This window comes from Protomyctophum bolini, assembly GCF_963924005.1.
Source record: "Protomyctophum bolini genome assembly, chromosome: 9".
Classification (NCBI taxonomy): Eukaryota; Metazoa; Chordata; class Actinopteri; order Myctophiformes; family Myctophidae; genus Protomyctophum; species Protomyctophum bolini.
The window spans coordinates 11,545,909-11,560,805 of NC_137870.1; the positions used below are offsets into that span (position 1 = coordinate 11,545,909).

Sequence of the window (14,897 nt, forward strand, 5' to 3'; positions counted from 1 at the left end):
TGCGTGATTTCAGCATGCCTGAACTCATTAAAATGTATTTTAAGGAGAGGCCATGTTAACACACAAAAATAGGGTAGGCGACTATTAAAATTGATATCTTTGACATATTTAATGAACTGGAAAGCATCCATGTACACTGAATCCATGTGACGATGCATGGCATTTACGCCAAAGACAGTTGGCCGCATGCAGCATGAAGTTAGTTATGCTAGATAACGAAGGAAAGAAAGAATATTGCACCAGAGCAATACTGCATTTCAGATGCCAGAAATATATGACATTTTATTGTTACTTCAGTAAATAAAAGTTGACATATAACAAGAGGGAGGGTGCAGCAGTGAGACTTCAGGGCAGCGGCTATGAAGCAATATAGCACTAACGGGCAACGGATAAGGGATCTATTAAAGGCAATGGCACGTGGACTGGTGATTGGTTAAATTTGGTTTAATTATTGCAACGCCCAAACCACACCTATGCATAATATAACGGATAACGGAGGTGTTAAAGGGATTTAGGTAACAAACATACCAACTTTAGTGGGGGAACACCCTTTCCCCCCTCCCAAATAGTGGCTTTAGAAAGATGAGACAAAAATGGAGCCCTAAATGTTTGTGCTAGCTAAACCCCTTATCCTTAAACTACTTTGCCTTTTTTTACTATTTAAAAAACATTTTTGAATATTTCAACTAGCCAATCTACATTGACACGTTGTGAGCTTGTAGACTGGCCATTTTAAGTTTTTAACTATTCAAAAATGTTTAGCAAAATAGCAAAAAAAAGGCAAAGAAGTTTAGGGATAAGGGGTTTAGCGGAAATGGAAATGGAGCTCTATATGTGACATGACTATAGAGTGGAAGGACACAGTATACAGTAGATCAGTCGGCTGGAATTGGAATCCGCTACGTTCCTTACACTCATTAACTCATTAACAGATATGCCTCTATGTGGTTGAAAGAGGAGTTGCTATGTGGGGGCGTAATTGACGTATCCAGTGAGGCTGAGGCTCCCGCAGGGGTTTTGGGCAGATTCAATCACCCATCTGCAGCAGGACATCTGATAACTCCCAGTGATGACAAACAAACACTCACCAAACCCCATTTACTTCCTCAACCTCCAAGCCTTCACTCTCATTTACATTTACATTTGGTTTGAGTGCTGCCTGTGAAAACCGTTGGCACTGGAGAGGAAGTAATGAAGCAAAGTACTTGCACGTCCAAATATCAAGGTTCTTCTGGAAGACATATTGCATCTTTTTTTCTTTTACAACAGAAGCGATTCCAGCAGCAGAGTGAACAGTTAGATCACATTCTATGTGTTGGTGAATGCTCTCTATCAGAGCTCGTAGCACTCGTAGTGCTCCTTACCAATGCCAAGTAGCCTTGGGGATGGACCGAATGTGGATTATTTCCATTATTCTGCAGCCTATTAACTCCGTCAGCTTTCATTTCTACATCTCTTTCCTCATCCCTGCGTGTAATTTTGTTTCTGTCCTCTGCCACATCTCTGGCCCAAGGACTATTATATATATTCTCTTCTTCATCTCCCGTCTGTCACCCCTTCTGCCCTCCATTTATTTTTGCTGTCATAACAAATCCTATCTAGTGTTCACCTCACAGCTTTCTGCTCAATACATTACTGTACAAGACTGCATTTGCTCAGGGCATCTCACTGTAGTGAATGTGTGTGCGTATGTGAGTGGGTGTGTGTGTGTGTGTGTGTGTGTGTGTGTGTGTGTGTGTGTGTGTGTGTGTGTGTGTGTGTGTGTGTGTGCGCGCGCGTGCGTGCGTGCGTGCGTGCGGTTTGTCCTTAACTGATCCCTTATAATTCTCCCACAGGATTTAACCTGCAACACATTGATGCCCAGATACAGGTAAATAAGAGTAAAAGCAGATAGTGACTTTAGTCTAGAGTAAACTGTACAAAATATGAAATATCATTGCAATCAGGTGTGTGTCAATTCTGCCAAGTAGGAGATAAAAGCCACTCATCAAACACTCTGGTTGTCAGAAAAGCTATTTAAAGTACTTCAATGGGGAAAGGACAATGTTGTCAAAGCATTCAAAGCAAAGTACAGATAATCACTGTTGTGTTATAATTATCAACATGCATATTTCTCACCCACTGACAGAATCTGTCAATTCTGTTTCTCTCCTCTCCATAGTGTTCAATTAGCACCTCTATAACTGTCACCTATGGGGAAGTCTGCACCTGTTAAATTGCTCTCCACTTTAACCACACCATTACATGTTTGTCATGGGTAACAGAGAATGACACAGCGTTGTGAAAAAGGCTTTTCCGAGTCGTTGAGTGTTTCTCTCATGCCTCCATTTCTCTACTCTCCTCCTCTCACTTAACTCACTGACATGATTTGATATATTTTGCTCTCCAGTCAGCAGTAGTTTCAATAGCAGATATTCTTTCTCTCCTTCATTCATTTAATAAATCTGTTGAAAGTGAAATATCAAAGCCATCAGTACACACACACACACACACACACACACACACACACACACACACACACACACACACACACACACACACACACACACACCTTCATCAAATTCCTCTGCCACCTCGCTCCACCCCTCTCTCTCAAACCCCCTCCCCCTTCTCTCCTCCATCCACCTTCTGTCCCACTCTTCTTCTACATCCGTTACACGCACGCACGCACCCTTTCTCTTTCTCCTCCATCTGCCTCTCTCTCCTCATCCACACCTCTTTCTCTCCGTTCTCACCTCTTTGCGGCTCTCATCTAGCTCCTTGGTGCTTTCCATGTTGACCATCGTGCTGTTAGAGGCGGGGATAGCTCCTACGTTGTTGCCCGCGGTCCCGTCGTGAGATCCCGTCCCACAGTTCTCAGAGGGCACGATGGTGCTCCCCCGCTTTCCGTCCATGATCATCTCCATGCCGCCCTTGACGGGCGTCAGGTCACCCTCCGTCTCCACAACGATGCCGTGGCGCTTGTCAGCGCGGTAGCGCTTGCCCATGTACTTGTAGAAGAGTAGGCGGCGGTCGGCGACCCAGGCCAGTATCACACACACTGGGAAGTACAGCAGGGTCACCAGAGCCTCCCACACCTACAGGACAATGAATGGATCAAACACATGAAATGGAAACACCAAGTATATTGCTCAAGTTCCAATCCGCTTTCATTCACAGAAAGTCAAGTGGAGTGAACAGAGGGCAGCTGTAAACGAGCTGAAATGCACGCACGCACGCACGCACGCACGCACGCACACACACACACACACACACACACACACACACACACACACACACACACACACACACACACACACACACACACACACACACACACACACACACACACACACACACACACACACACACACACACACACACACACACACACATGCAGACTTTGGGTTACATACACAACATCATATTAAGAGTTAAGACCGATTCTACAAATGCCTTCTTAAGTATTTCGCACATTTCGAAGACTAGCAAAAATAGCAGATATAGAGCATCACTTCGCAGCGTGTCACTTCATGGCACGCTGCGAACTTGTACATCTGCTATTTTGGAATAGCCAATGCAAAAATATAAAACGACACAGATGCTTTCCCTGTTTTAACGGTTTCAACTTTAGGAGAGAAGACTGCTCATTTTTCATTTCATCATGGCTGTGTGAAATGAAAGCCTGGGTACCGAGGTTTGTGTAACAAACAATCCAGTCATTTACTTGACATTGAGTCATAAATCATTAAACCATGCTTTCATTGTTTTCGGCAGCTAAGGTATTTGTGCAAATAATGATAATAATAAAGAACTATGTGGAAGTTTCAGATGTAAATGTTGTGTAAAGACCTTTTCACAAATGAAATGGCGGATAACTGTAGACCTGTACTTATACTGTGGGTTTACTAACCCACACACCCCAGTCTTCCAATCCATTGTCTATTCATCAGCTGTGTGTCAACACTGGCTTCATGTGTGGTTCAGCATGGTTTTAAACAGTGTTGTTGTTGTTATTGTCTCCACCAGGCCGAAGGCATGGGGAGAGAGTATGTTTTGCACTCCGTCTGTGTGTGCGTGTGTCCGTCCGTCCTTCCATTACCAGCTAATCTCCGGCACCGTTGGCCCGATCAATGCCAAACACACATGCCACACACACACCCTGGATGCCAACGACGAAACTCTGCCCCAAATATTCCTCAACGGCCTGTTATAGCGCCACCATGAGGCCGATTTAGGCAAAACACATTTCTGTAGATAACTCGTACACATTTTATCCATACATCACAGAATTCGGTATACACTATCTCCATAGTCATGTGATCAACACGGATCTGCACCATTTCCCATCTTCCATCCTGATTGGCTAAGATTGGCTTCCAAAACTCACATGATTGGTCCGAGGACGACATGCCACAAATTTTTTCTCCAAACCAGCCTCACGGTGGCGCTATAACAGGGCAATTCCTGTTTTTACCTATAACTGCATCGATCTGTATACAACTTATGTATGCGCACTCCCTAGAGGCCATGGAAAAACATTTTCCCTGCATCCCTCCACATCTGCCAGTTATAGCGCCACCATGAGGCTGATTTCTGCAAAACACATTGTTTATGTTAGTCGCACAGATTTCATCCAAATCGCACGCAAATCTGTACACATGATCTCTGTAGCCATGTGATCAAGATGAGCCTGTTGGATTTCTCAGATTCTACACGTATTGGCTAAGATTGCCTTCCAAAGCGAATGCAAAGTCCTTAAGCCAAGCGGTTGCCTCCTGGTTTAAGGACTTTGCATTCGCAAAATGGCGCTATAACTGGCAGATGTGGAGGGATGCAGGGAAAATGTTTTTCCATGGCCTCTAGGGAGTGCGCATACATAAGTTGTATACAGATCGATGCAGTTATAGGTAAAAACAGGAATTGCCCTGTTATAGCGCCACCGTGAGGCGCTATAACAGACAATGAAAATTGTTGCAAAAAACCCCGAAAAAACATTTATTACTCCTAAACATTTTGCCAAACATCACACACACTCCTATCCTCCTGTTGGAGACCTGTGCCCAGAAGGGCACTTTTTCTAGTTTTTCAGCCTTGCAGAATCTAGTCCCAGGCTACTATCTCTGATCTCATGCACCACATTAACACTTTCTTTTGTCAGATGACTTTCTTCTCAAGTTTTACAAGACTAAGTGCCTACAGTATGAGTGTGCACAATGGCATCAGGCACATACAAAATGACAATTTCCTGAGCTGCAGTGGTTTTCTTCACCTGCATTATGTTTTGTTATTTCGGGGACTTGCTGTGTGGCAAAGTAGGAGGAAAGGCACAGCATACTGCAATTTTGGTGTCAATGAGGACCACAATTTGCACCATCTGACACCCACCTGTTTGAACCAGATAAGCCGGCATGCAGCAAGGAGGAACACGCTTGTATTTTTTTCTATTTGTTGGCACTTTCGTTGCCAGAGGTGCACCGGGATCTCCAAATCACATATACAATTATAATTGTTATGCTTGCACCTTGTTTGTTATCACTTTGATATAGGCCTACTGAAAATTTGAAATGCATTCCAACCCACATCCCTTTCATAAAAGGCTTATTGGTCAGCTATATTGGATATTGTATTGGGCTAGAGATGCCGGGTGAGGAAGGAAATAGTTTCCTTTTCTTTTCTTTTCCAGTTCTCAGCCAGTAGATTTGGACGGGCTGTCCAACTGAACGTCCGACCAACTTTGCAATTCTTCAAGCCCCCACTCAACTTGACTGGACATGACTTGCACATTGTGCAGTGCTGCCATGCTCTCTCTTACCTCCACCTCTCCTGGTGAAATGACGGCCAGGATAAGGTAGAGCCAGATGTAGGCGAAGATGCTCCAGAAGGCGGTGATGAAGAAGACACGCAGGTGTTTGATCTTCCGGGACTCCCCTTCAGGGATCACCCACACGCAGATCCCGATGATCACAAACATGTTGAAGGCGGCACTGCCAACGATGGTGCCTGGGCCCAACTCACCGGCCTCGAAGTTGTGTCCACACACCTGCAGGGATGTGTGGCGTGAGATGTGTGTGAGGGCCATGTGTGTGTGTTTGTGTGTGTGTGGAGGGAGGGAGGGAAGGGTGGAATGTGACGATCAGAAAGACAGGTGACGGAGATAAGAACTAACAGATGGAATAAATCTCTGGGCTTGTGTAAACAACGCATCAGGATCAGGGAGACCAGGATGGAGGAATTGGAGAACCTGCTACAGAGAGAAGGATGACATTTATATAGTGACAGCAAGAAAGACAAATTAAACTTGATTGACGATTCATGTTTATTTATGTATTTATTTTTTTACTGTCAGTGCGCATATATCACTGTCACTGACACTGTTATGTCTGTGTAAAGCCATGCAGGAAATGACAAACTGCTCAAATTGCATTATATTTGATAATCTTATTGGTGAAGATTATAAAGATCCTTATGTCCGGTTAGAGACAGAATGTTCATTATGCTGCAAATATTACACTACAGTATCATTTGGATTGATACAAATAAGACGGAGGTTCTATAAGCTAGTGTGGTAAACTCAAAAAGTTGGTATTCAAAAAAATAAGTATTTTATCATCATTACGTGCCTGCATACATGTACGTAAAGATATGACACACACACACACGCACACACACACACACACGCGAGCGTGCGTGCGTGTGTGCGTGCGTAATTGCGTATGCATACCTCTATGACAGACAGCAGTATTTCTGGAGCGCTGGAGCCCAGGGCCATCAGCGTCAGATTGGACACTGTCTCATTCCAGATTCGAACCGTTGCTACAGATGTCTCCCCATTAGGCATGGTAATAGTCACTTCCTTCTCCTGTGGGCGCACGCACACACACACACACACACACACACACACACACATTTAACATCTTTATTTGCATTCACATTTTACAAGGAATTTCTTAAACACAAACAATAGTGGATGCGCAAGCTTGAAAGAAACTCTACAACAAGTGCTTTGGGATACAGATCACGGGTACAGAAAGCATCGCCTTCTCCATATATGGCGACTGCCTATTATTGCAGACACTGAACAGAATTTTGCCGATGCCTTAGCTCTCGGCTTGGGCATGCCTGCAATCTGCAGGCCCCTCACGACTGATTTATGGACATTACCGAGGCTTCCAAATATGAACATACAAATCTGTATTTCCAAAACCAAAACCTTTACTTTTCAGGAAATGGAAAGAATAAACTGTATTCCAAATGGATGCAATGTGGTTATTATTTATTCACAAGCTACTGTTTATATTTTTCATTGGGTATTTATACAAACCCACATACAGACGTAAGCACTTTCAAATAGGCACATTTTGGGAAAATAGATGATCTACAAGTTCACAAACACCTCGCTTGTAGACCGGTTATTTTCACTATTTAAAAAACGTTATAAAAAAGTAACGGTTTTGGACATACAAGGTTTCTACATAATACAACGATTTCAAGGTTGACGGAGTCCTCCCTGGGGGGCCCGGGAGCAGATATGGGTTCATTGCTTTACTCAAGGACACTTTGACAGGGATGGATGTACAGTATTGGCTACTGTACAGTGAAGCTCACGGCCTGCCGTTCCTGAGCAGTTTCTTTCTAAGCGACGAGATGCTCCATTTAGATCTAGATAGAGATAGATCACGGTCTCTATATAAATATATTGCAATATTTGTCTTCCATTTCAGTCATAAATCCTACTTCAGCCTTCTATAGTATAGAATCTCAACTGCTCAACTGTGCAGCCGTGCACACACACATACGAATGCATGGAGGCACAAACACACGCACGCTCAACATACGTTATGTGGGCCTGGTGTTCTAGCTGTCACAGTGATGCATTGTCGGATATTTGATGAGGCATTAATTTACATTGACCTTGAAGAGGATGGATGGATTGTCTTCGCACCTCTTTAAAACGTTGCTATTGTCTCTCTACATTCCCTCTTATTCTCTCTCTCTCTCATTTCACTCTTCCTCTCTAATAGAGGTGTTTCAATCCATGGCAATATATTCTAACACAAGGACATTTTGCCATCCCTATAGTGTATTATTATAACATAATATTATTATTATTAGATAGTGTGCTTGCACTTAGTTGCCTCGCAGTCGCAGTGGCCAGACGCAAATCTGCCAGTGGCACAAAAAAAGATTTGTCCTTCGCTGGACAGTGTGATTTGAGTCTGGCCAAGAAGCCAGGCTATGCACTCAGTGCACAAGCATGATCTGTGACAATATGTATCTTGGGGACATATCTGCATAATGATATTAGAGAGATGTGCACTGTATTTCCGACTGCATACATCATGCGTGATCATCACTCACCTGCCTGCCGTGCCATCTTCACATCAACCTCCACAGTATAACAACCCAGGTCTTTACTGTCCACACGCTGCCAGATCCTTTTCAGACTCCACGTGTGGTAAGGCTTCTAGCTAGTTATCTCTACTGTTTTTGTGTGCATTACTCACCATGGCCACTCCAGGGCTACGTTACTACTGTGTTCCTTTTTTGTTTTTGGACTTTGCCATCAACCTCAGCCTACCAACCATCTCCACCCCGGCCGACAACACCTGCACCCATTCCTCTTTTGTTGAGTAACTTTTCTTTTACTGTCGTGTCTGCATTAATTATGGGCTGCCAGTTTTGTAAAACGTGGCGCTGTATTCCATAATTTATGCCATGATAATTAATCTATTTATGACATGAGTGTTCCTGACTGAAATATATACATTATATAAATGTGTTCAGTCCCCTATGAGCGCAAACGCAGACCCACCTATCCCCAGGGCCATTCCCTATTTCTTTCTCCAGCTCTCTGACAGAATACACCATGCAACCCAAAGCTTAACACGCTGCAATTCCAATTCCCCTGATGAGATGTATGCCATACTCTCTTCCTCTGTGTCTTTCTCCCTCTCTCCATATTTCTCTTTCCTTACCTCTATCACTGTGCTTGTCTCTCCGTCTCACCTTCTGTCAGTCCCATTTCACTTTCTGTCCTTCCCCCAGAGTCTTCTCCTTCTTCACGTCTTTAAAATCAATTTTCTCCGACACACAGGATAAATGGACCAAGATTGAAATCTATACTGTTCCCATTAAGGAGCCCAAATAGACCTTGCTTTGCAATTCTCACTCAGACAATGATTGTACTCTGATTATAGCATGCATTGTGCCTCTCACACAATGCAGGCCTCAATTTGCTCTAACAACAGTAGACTTTGATAAATCATTCATTATTGCATCATAAACAGATGTATACTCGTATTGACTTTGCAATGGATTCCTGGGGGTATTGGCATCAGTTACTAGTCACCATTTTGCAAGAATGGTGTTTGGAGGAACATGCAGCAATGGGAATCAAAGGAAGTAATTAAAATTTACTTTTTATATTTTATATATTTATTGATATAAAAGTCACACTTGTGTGAAGTGAGGGGCTCACTCAAAAGGATAAAACAAATGTGAAAGAAAATAAAACTAGTTGAGGTAGCCTACTTCTGTGGCCGAAACTGGCATCATGTATGCAACATTTGGCACTTATTGGTCCAGTGCTTTGCAAGAAAAAATTTGGGAGTAAATATTCCTCCATCCATCCATCCATCCATCCATCCATCCATCCCTCACCTGTGAGGTGATGACCTCGATGGAGGCCATGAAGCGGTCAGCGATGATGGACACGCCCAGGAACATGTACATGAGTGAGGCGAAGTAGATCACTGCCCTGGCCACCTGCTCGCCCAGCCCGGGGTGGCCCGGCCACACGGGCAGCAGGATGCCCGGCCTACACCACACCGGTTCCTCACACTTCTTCTTCCTCGCGGAGCCGGGTCCCAGCGAGGAGTTAAGGGTTAGGTAGCTTATGGAGGAGGAGGAGAAGGGAGGGAAGGAGGCAAGGGAAGGGAACGCAGACGGAGAGACCCCCATGGCAAAGTTGGGCGGTCCGTCGCCACGCTGGGACTCCGGGTGGCAAGGCGAAGGCAGGGAGAAGAGGAGGATGCAGAGGGTCAGGAGGAGGGAGGAGTGGAAGCAGGAGGAGGAGAGCAGAGACATTGTGGAGGCGTGTTGGAGCGTGTCCGGGAGGCAGGAGGTGGAAGATGAAGGTCTGTGGGGGGTGGCAGGACTAGCTCACCTTGATGGACGAAGAGAACAAGAGACAGACAGAAAGACAAAAAGAAAGAAAGAAACATTAGTTGTCTTATTTACCTCCTGACTAGTAAAAACCTGCTTTCTTCTGATGTACTTCCGAAAAATTTAATAATTGCTTAGTGTTGTGTTGTTTCAGGAAACAGCAGCACACATTTTATGTCATTCATTTAGACATTTATTTATGTATATATCTATGGAAGACATTTGCTGAGTATGCAAGTTTTTTTTTCAACAATGCTGTGTTTCACACATACTCACACCTGCTGCTCCTAACCCAGAACAATTATGTATAGCATAGCTGTCTAATAAAACCACAACTTAAAATTCTTAGCCACTGAGCAGGTCCTGACAGTTAAAGGTGTAAATAACACAAAGATGGTCATTTATAATAATACTGTAATTAACATACATTTATATATATTATTATTACTGTGGCAGTATCCTCAAACTCATTCACTTTCACCATTCACCTGATTTCTGTAGCAAGGTTGGCGGTTTGAATTACTAGGCTGTTCACAAGCTCGCAATATTTAGGATCACCGAGAGATAGGTAGAGCTCTCAATTTTACAATTACAAGTTAAGCAGACAGTGACAACCAAACCAAACCATCCCATCCTGGTAAATGATGAGTGACTTGAGTAAATGGTATGAAATCTAACCAACCAACCGCTTAAGTAAGCAGTCAAACCGTGGAACTGAACCTGGGATGTAGTGAATGCATGGTTGATACACTATCCTGTCAGCTATACTGCTGCGAATCACAAAGCAGCTTTTCAGCACGCAACACTGTTTTGTGATGTGCAGCAGCTGGACAAATTATTCATCTTCTGCTTTATCTGTATCTTTTGCAGACCAGAGCTCTAGATACAGTAAGTGGTTCTCAAACTAGTTTTTGTCTCAGGTCACCACTGTAAATAACCTTTTTCATCCAAGACGCCCCTGCATTACATTGTACTTTATAGAACTGAACTTTTGTCACATAACGGTACCTAAACATGTAAATCTTTCCCCCTAAGATACAGTATGTGTCACGAGGAACAATGGGGGAACAATAGCAGATCGATAAGCTCACAACGCGCACGGCACGCACTTTGAGAACCCTGCTCTAGATCAAACTAGCTTTCATTCTATTACTACTATTTTTCCTCATCTGCGTAGATGCTTTTAGAACACATACAGTGTTTACTCAAGGATAACGCTAGTAGGCATTGAAACATTTTCTTTCAGTGGGGCTGGAGGAGCGCTGGCCAAAAAGAAATATGACTCATTTTCAATAGAGTGCAACACTTGCATGACCATGAAGTACTTTCAGTCGTCACAATAGCTCTCGCCGAGTCCTTGGACTGTAAGTGGAGCCCTGCGTGGGCGCTCGTGAAAACAGTATTCATTAGTGTCAAGGGATGACGCATTTTAAACAGAGGACATTGGCTTGCTATATTTCACTGTCGTCAAATGTGAACAGGAGCATAACAGGAGTCATATTAGCCAAGAACAGTTGAGATAATTAATTAAATGAAGTGAAGTGCATACATATTATCTCAGCCAGGTCCTAGACTACCTGTGCTTCTCCTCCTTCTTCCTTCACCTTTCTTTGTTTCTTTTCCAGGAATGGGGGTTGGATGAATTGAGACTATGTTCTGTGTCTAGCTGATAGCATCCATCCCTCTCTCTCTCTCTCTCTCTCTCTCTCTCTCTCTGTACCGGTACTGTACTTCACTGCCAGCGCAGACTCACAAACAACATTCCTCTAGACTTGTAGGAGGAACATTCATATAATATTCAAAGTTCAATCATTTATTGCCAAAAGAATAGTTTCAGTGTGCTCAGAGATAACAACAAGAAGAATGTGAAAGTAATGGTTGCCACAGGGAGTTAGTTCCAAGCACTCCGATATTGTCCAAACTTTGGCAGTGTCGTAACTCTCTCTTTCAACGGATCTGGCACAGACAGTGCCTGTTCTGAATATTAAGTGTGTGCACTGCATGCATGCGTGTGAGTGAGTGAGTGAGTGTGCGTGCGTTTGAGGCGGCTACATAGAGATAGAGTAAACAGAGCCTAATTGTAACTAGCAAAATTAAGGCCACTACATAAAAATAATCCATCTGCCCGAGGAAGTTTTTTCTGATGTCTGATAAACAAAACAAAAAAACAAGTGCACGTCCAATTCACTGGTCCACTTCTGAACTGAAACTGAAAACTTAATTTACTAGTTACTTTGTAGATTTGGATTACTACAATAAAACACATAATGTCTCTCTGGTGTGGCTAATGTTACTAAAACTGTTACTTTTGAAGATTCAAATTCATCGTGGGAGCCCCCTAAACATGTTCACACTCATTCTGGGCAGTCACAGTCTGTTGCTATGGATACCCAGGGAAGGTTTGGTGGGGCGATCGATCACTGGGTGGGGGTAGGGGGGTGAGGAGGGGCGTATGAGAAGTTGGGTGAATTAGACGGAGAGAAACAAAGCGACTAGAAAGGACCCAGAGAACAGGGAGGTAAATTTAAAGAATGGAAGCGTGACCGTTAGAGGGAGTAAAAGATGAGGGGGAGAGAGAGAGAGAGAGAGAGAGAGAGAGAGACAGAGACAGAGACAGAGAAAGAAAGAAAGAAACATATTGGCTGTTGACAGTTCGACTAATCTGTCACTGCTGGAGAGAGGAGCAACCAACGGACGCACGCGCACACACACACACACACACACACACACACACACACACACACACACACACACACACAGACGCTTGCACACTCATTATTTATGTATGCACGCTCGTCGCTCACGCATATGAGCAGTCATCCTGTATACACCTACCCATAAGTCTCACATCCAAACATTGCACTGATTCCCATTCTCCTCATACAAGTTTATCCCATTATTTTCACACATCATGTTGTTGGCTTAAGCAGATAAAGTGGGCAGAGAATAGAAAAGAAGTAGACAGGCCTAATATGATACCTCTTTGCTTGATTCATTTTCTTTTATTTATTAATGTTTGTGTCTGTGGGGTGTAACTTTCACTGGAGGTGGATCACAACATGAATGGGAAAGGCATACTAATGCAATCCCACTTTGATGATTCATTTTGTATTTTTAATCTTTCCACGTACCACTTTGTACAAGGTTCTCTGTCATTGTCTCCACCAGGCCCCCACTATAAGGTTTTCTCTGTCATTGTCTCCACCAGGCCCCACTATAAGGTTCTCTCTGTCATTGTCAGGCCCCCACCAATTGCATGCACCACTGTTCCACAACCGTGCATGTGTGCGTGTATCTGTGCGTGCGTGCATGTGTGTGTGAATATTTGTGCATGTGCCTGCAATAATGCGACCTGTCAGGACACTTTTAGCAGTTGCTTTCTCCACCATAAGTCAGCAGAATGCCATGTCATAAAGTAAATCACATGCACGCACATACCTCTCTGCTTCAAGAATGGATGATGTGAGCCTGAGGCTAACTACTGTAGGATGGCTTGTGCTGGATTAAGCAAAGCAGTCTTCCTGTACGCTACACTGTACTTCAACTCATATTATACACCACTTAAAGGACCACTTCACCACTTTTCAACTAATAATCATGAAAAAATGGCGCCATTGTTTTCTACTCTGTCTGTGTCTCATAGGAGGGCTGTGGGAAGTTCAGAAACCGTCTTCCAGTGACATCATCGATGGGGAATACAAGCTAATAGAAACTGCAGGCTTTCTAGTCGTGAAAAGTTGCAATGCGAAAATAGAAGCCATCATTCTCAAGATAATGAAAATCAAAACATTTTTGTAAAAAAATCTTGTTTAAAAAAGAATCTGCCTAATGATGATGTCACTGGAAGACGGTTTCTAAACTGCCCACAGCCCTCCTATGAGACATAGACTGAGTAGAAACAAATCGTGTCATTTTTTTCATGATTATTAGTGAGGACCTATTATATGAAGATAGGTTGAAAAGTGGTGAAGTGGTCCTTTAAATGCTTTTTATCCCTTTTTATCCCCAATTTAGTTGTTATGCCAATTGATTCCTCCCCACACACATTTGTGTTTTGTCACTGCTGCTGTATCCTATCCTACTGACTCACCTGCCCATGAGGAGCCCCCAACGGGAGGACGTTGAGCCATCATCCTACTCCTCCTGCCCAACACTCCCTGCTAACGGTAACAGGTGCCGTCCCAGCCCATAGGATTACATGAAAATACCTACATACTGTACGTGCAGTACGGCTGTAATGCACGTAACTTGAGAACCCACCAACTTCAAACCCGACACACGCGTCATATTCGACCTGTGGAACATATATTCTAGGGCAGGGGTAGGCAACCTTAGGCACCAGTGCCAACATTGGCACAAAGGAGGGTGATCACTGGCTCACTGGCAAGTGTGTGAGAGAGTATTTTTGGTTTTAAATAAACTCTAAAAATGAAATGCCGTCCAATAAGTCCCTCACATTTGTGTGTAAATTACATCCTGCATTCTACATTCATTACAACTGAACTCTGCCCTGAGTCTAATGATCATTATAACAACGTGAAAGAAAATATTTAAAAATAAGGAAAAACTTTATATTTGTGGACAATCAAAATATGTTGGAATTTTTCACGTGGTGTCATTAAAATTAATTAATGTTGATATGGCACACTGACGATCTAGAAAATAAAAACATGGCACTTCATTTAGAAAAGGTCGCAGGCCCCTGGTCTAGGGAATATTTCCAATGCAATATTAACAGCCTTAAAAAACGG

General features: G+C 43.4%; 1 protein-coding gene across 3 annotated transcripts in view; it reads right to left on the reverse strand.

Annotated features, from left to right (window-relative positions):
* The window catches only part of slc8a2b (solute carrier family 8 member 2b), a gene marked incomplete at its 3' end in the record, with an annotated part of 42,577 nt that extends 32,848 nt beyond the window's left edge, over positions 1–9,729 (reverse strand). For all 3 annotated transcript variants that reach the window (XM_080772478.1, XM_080772476.1, XM_080772477.1), the window contains exons 1-4: positions 9,643–9,729; positions 6,704–6,841; positions 5,795–6,022; positions 2,736–3,077 (exon numbers count right to left, since the gene is read on the reverse strand). In XM_080772478.1, the coding sequence (XP_080628604.1) occupies positions 2,736–3,077; positions 5,795–6,022; positions 6,704–6,841; positions 9,643–9,714 (780 nt within the window). In that variant the 5' untranslated portion in view covers positions 9,715–9,729. The remainder of the gene's footprint in view (positions 1–2,735; positions 3,078–5,794; positions 6,023–6,703; positions 6,842–9,642) is intronic.
* Positions 9,730–14,897: the final 5,168 nt, after the last annotated feature.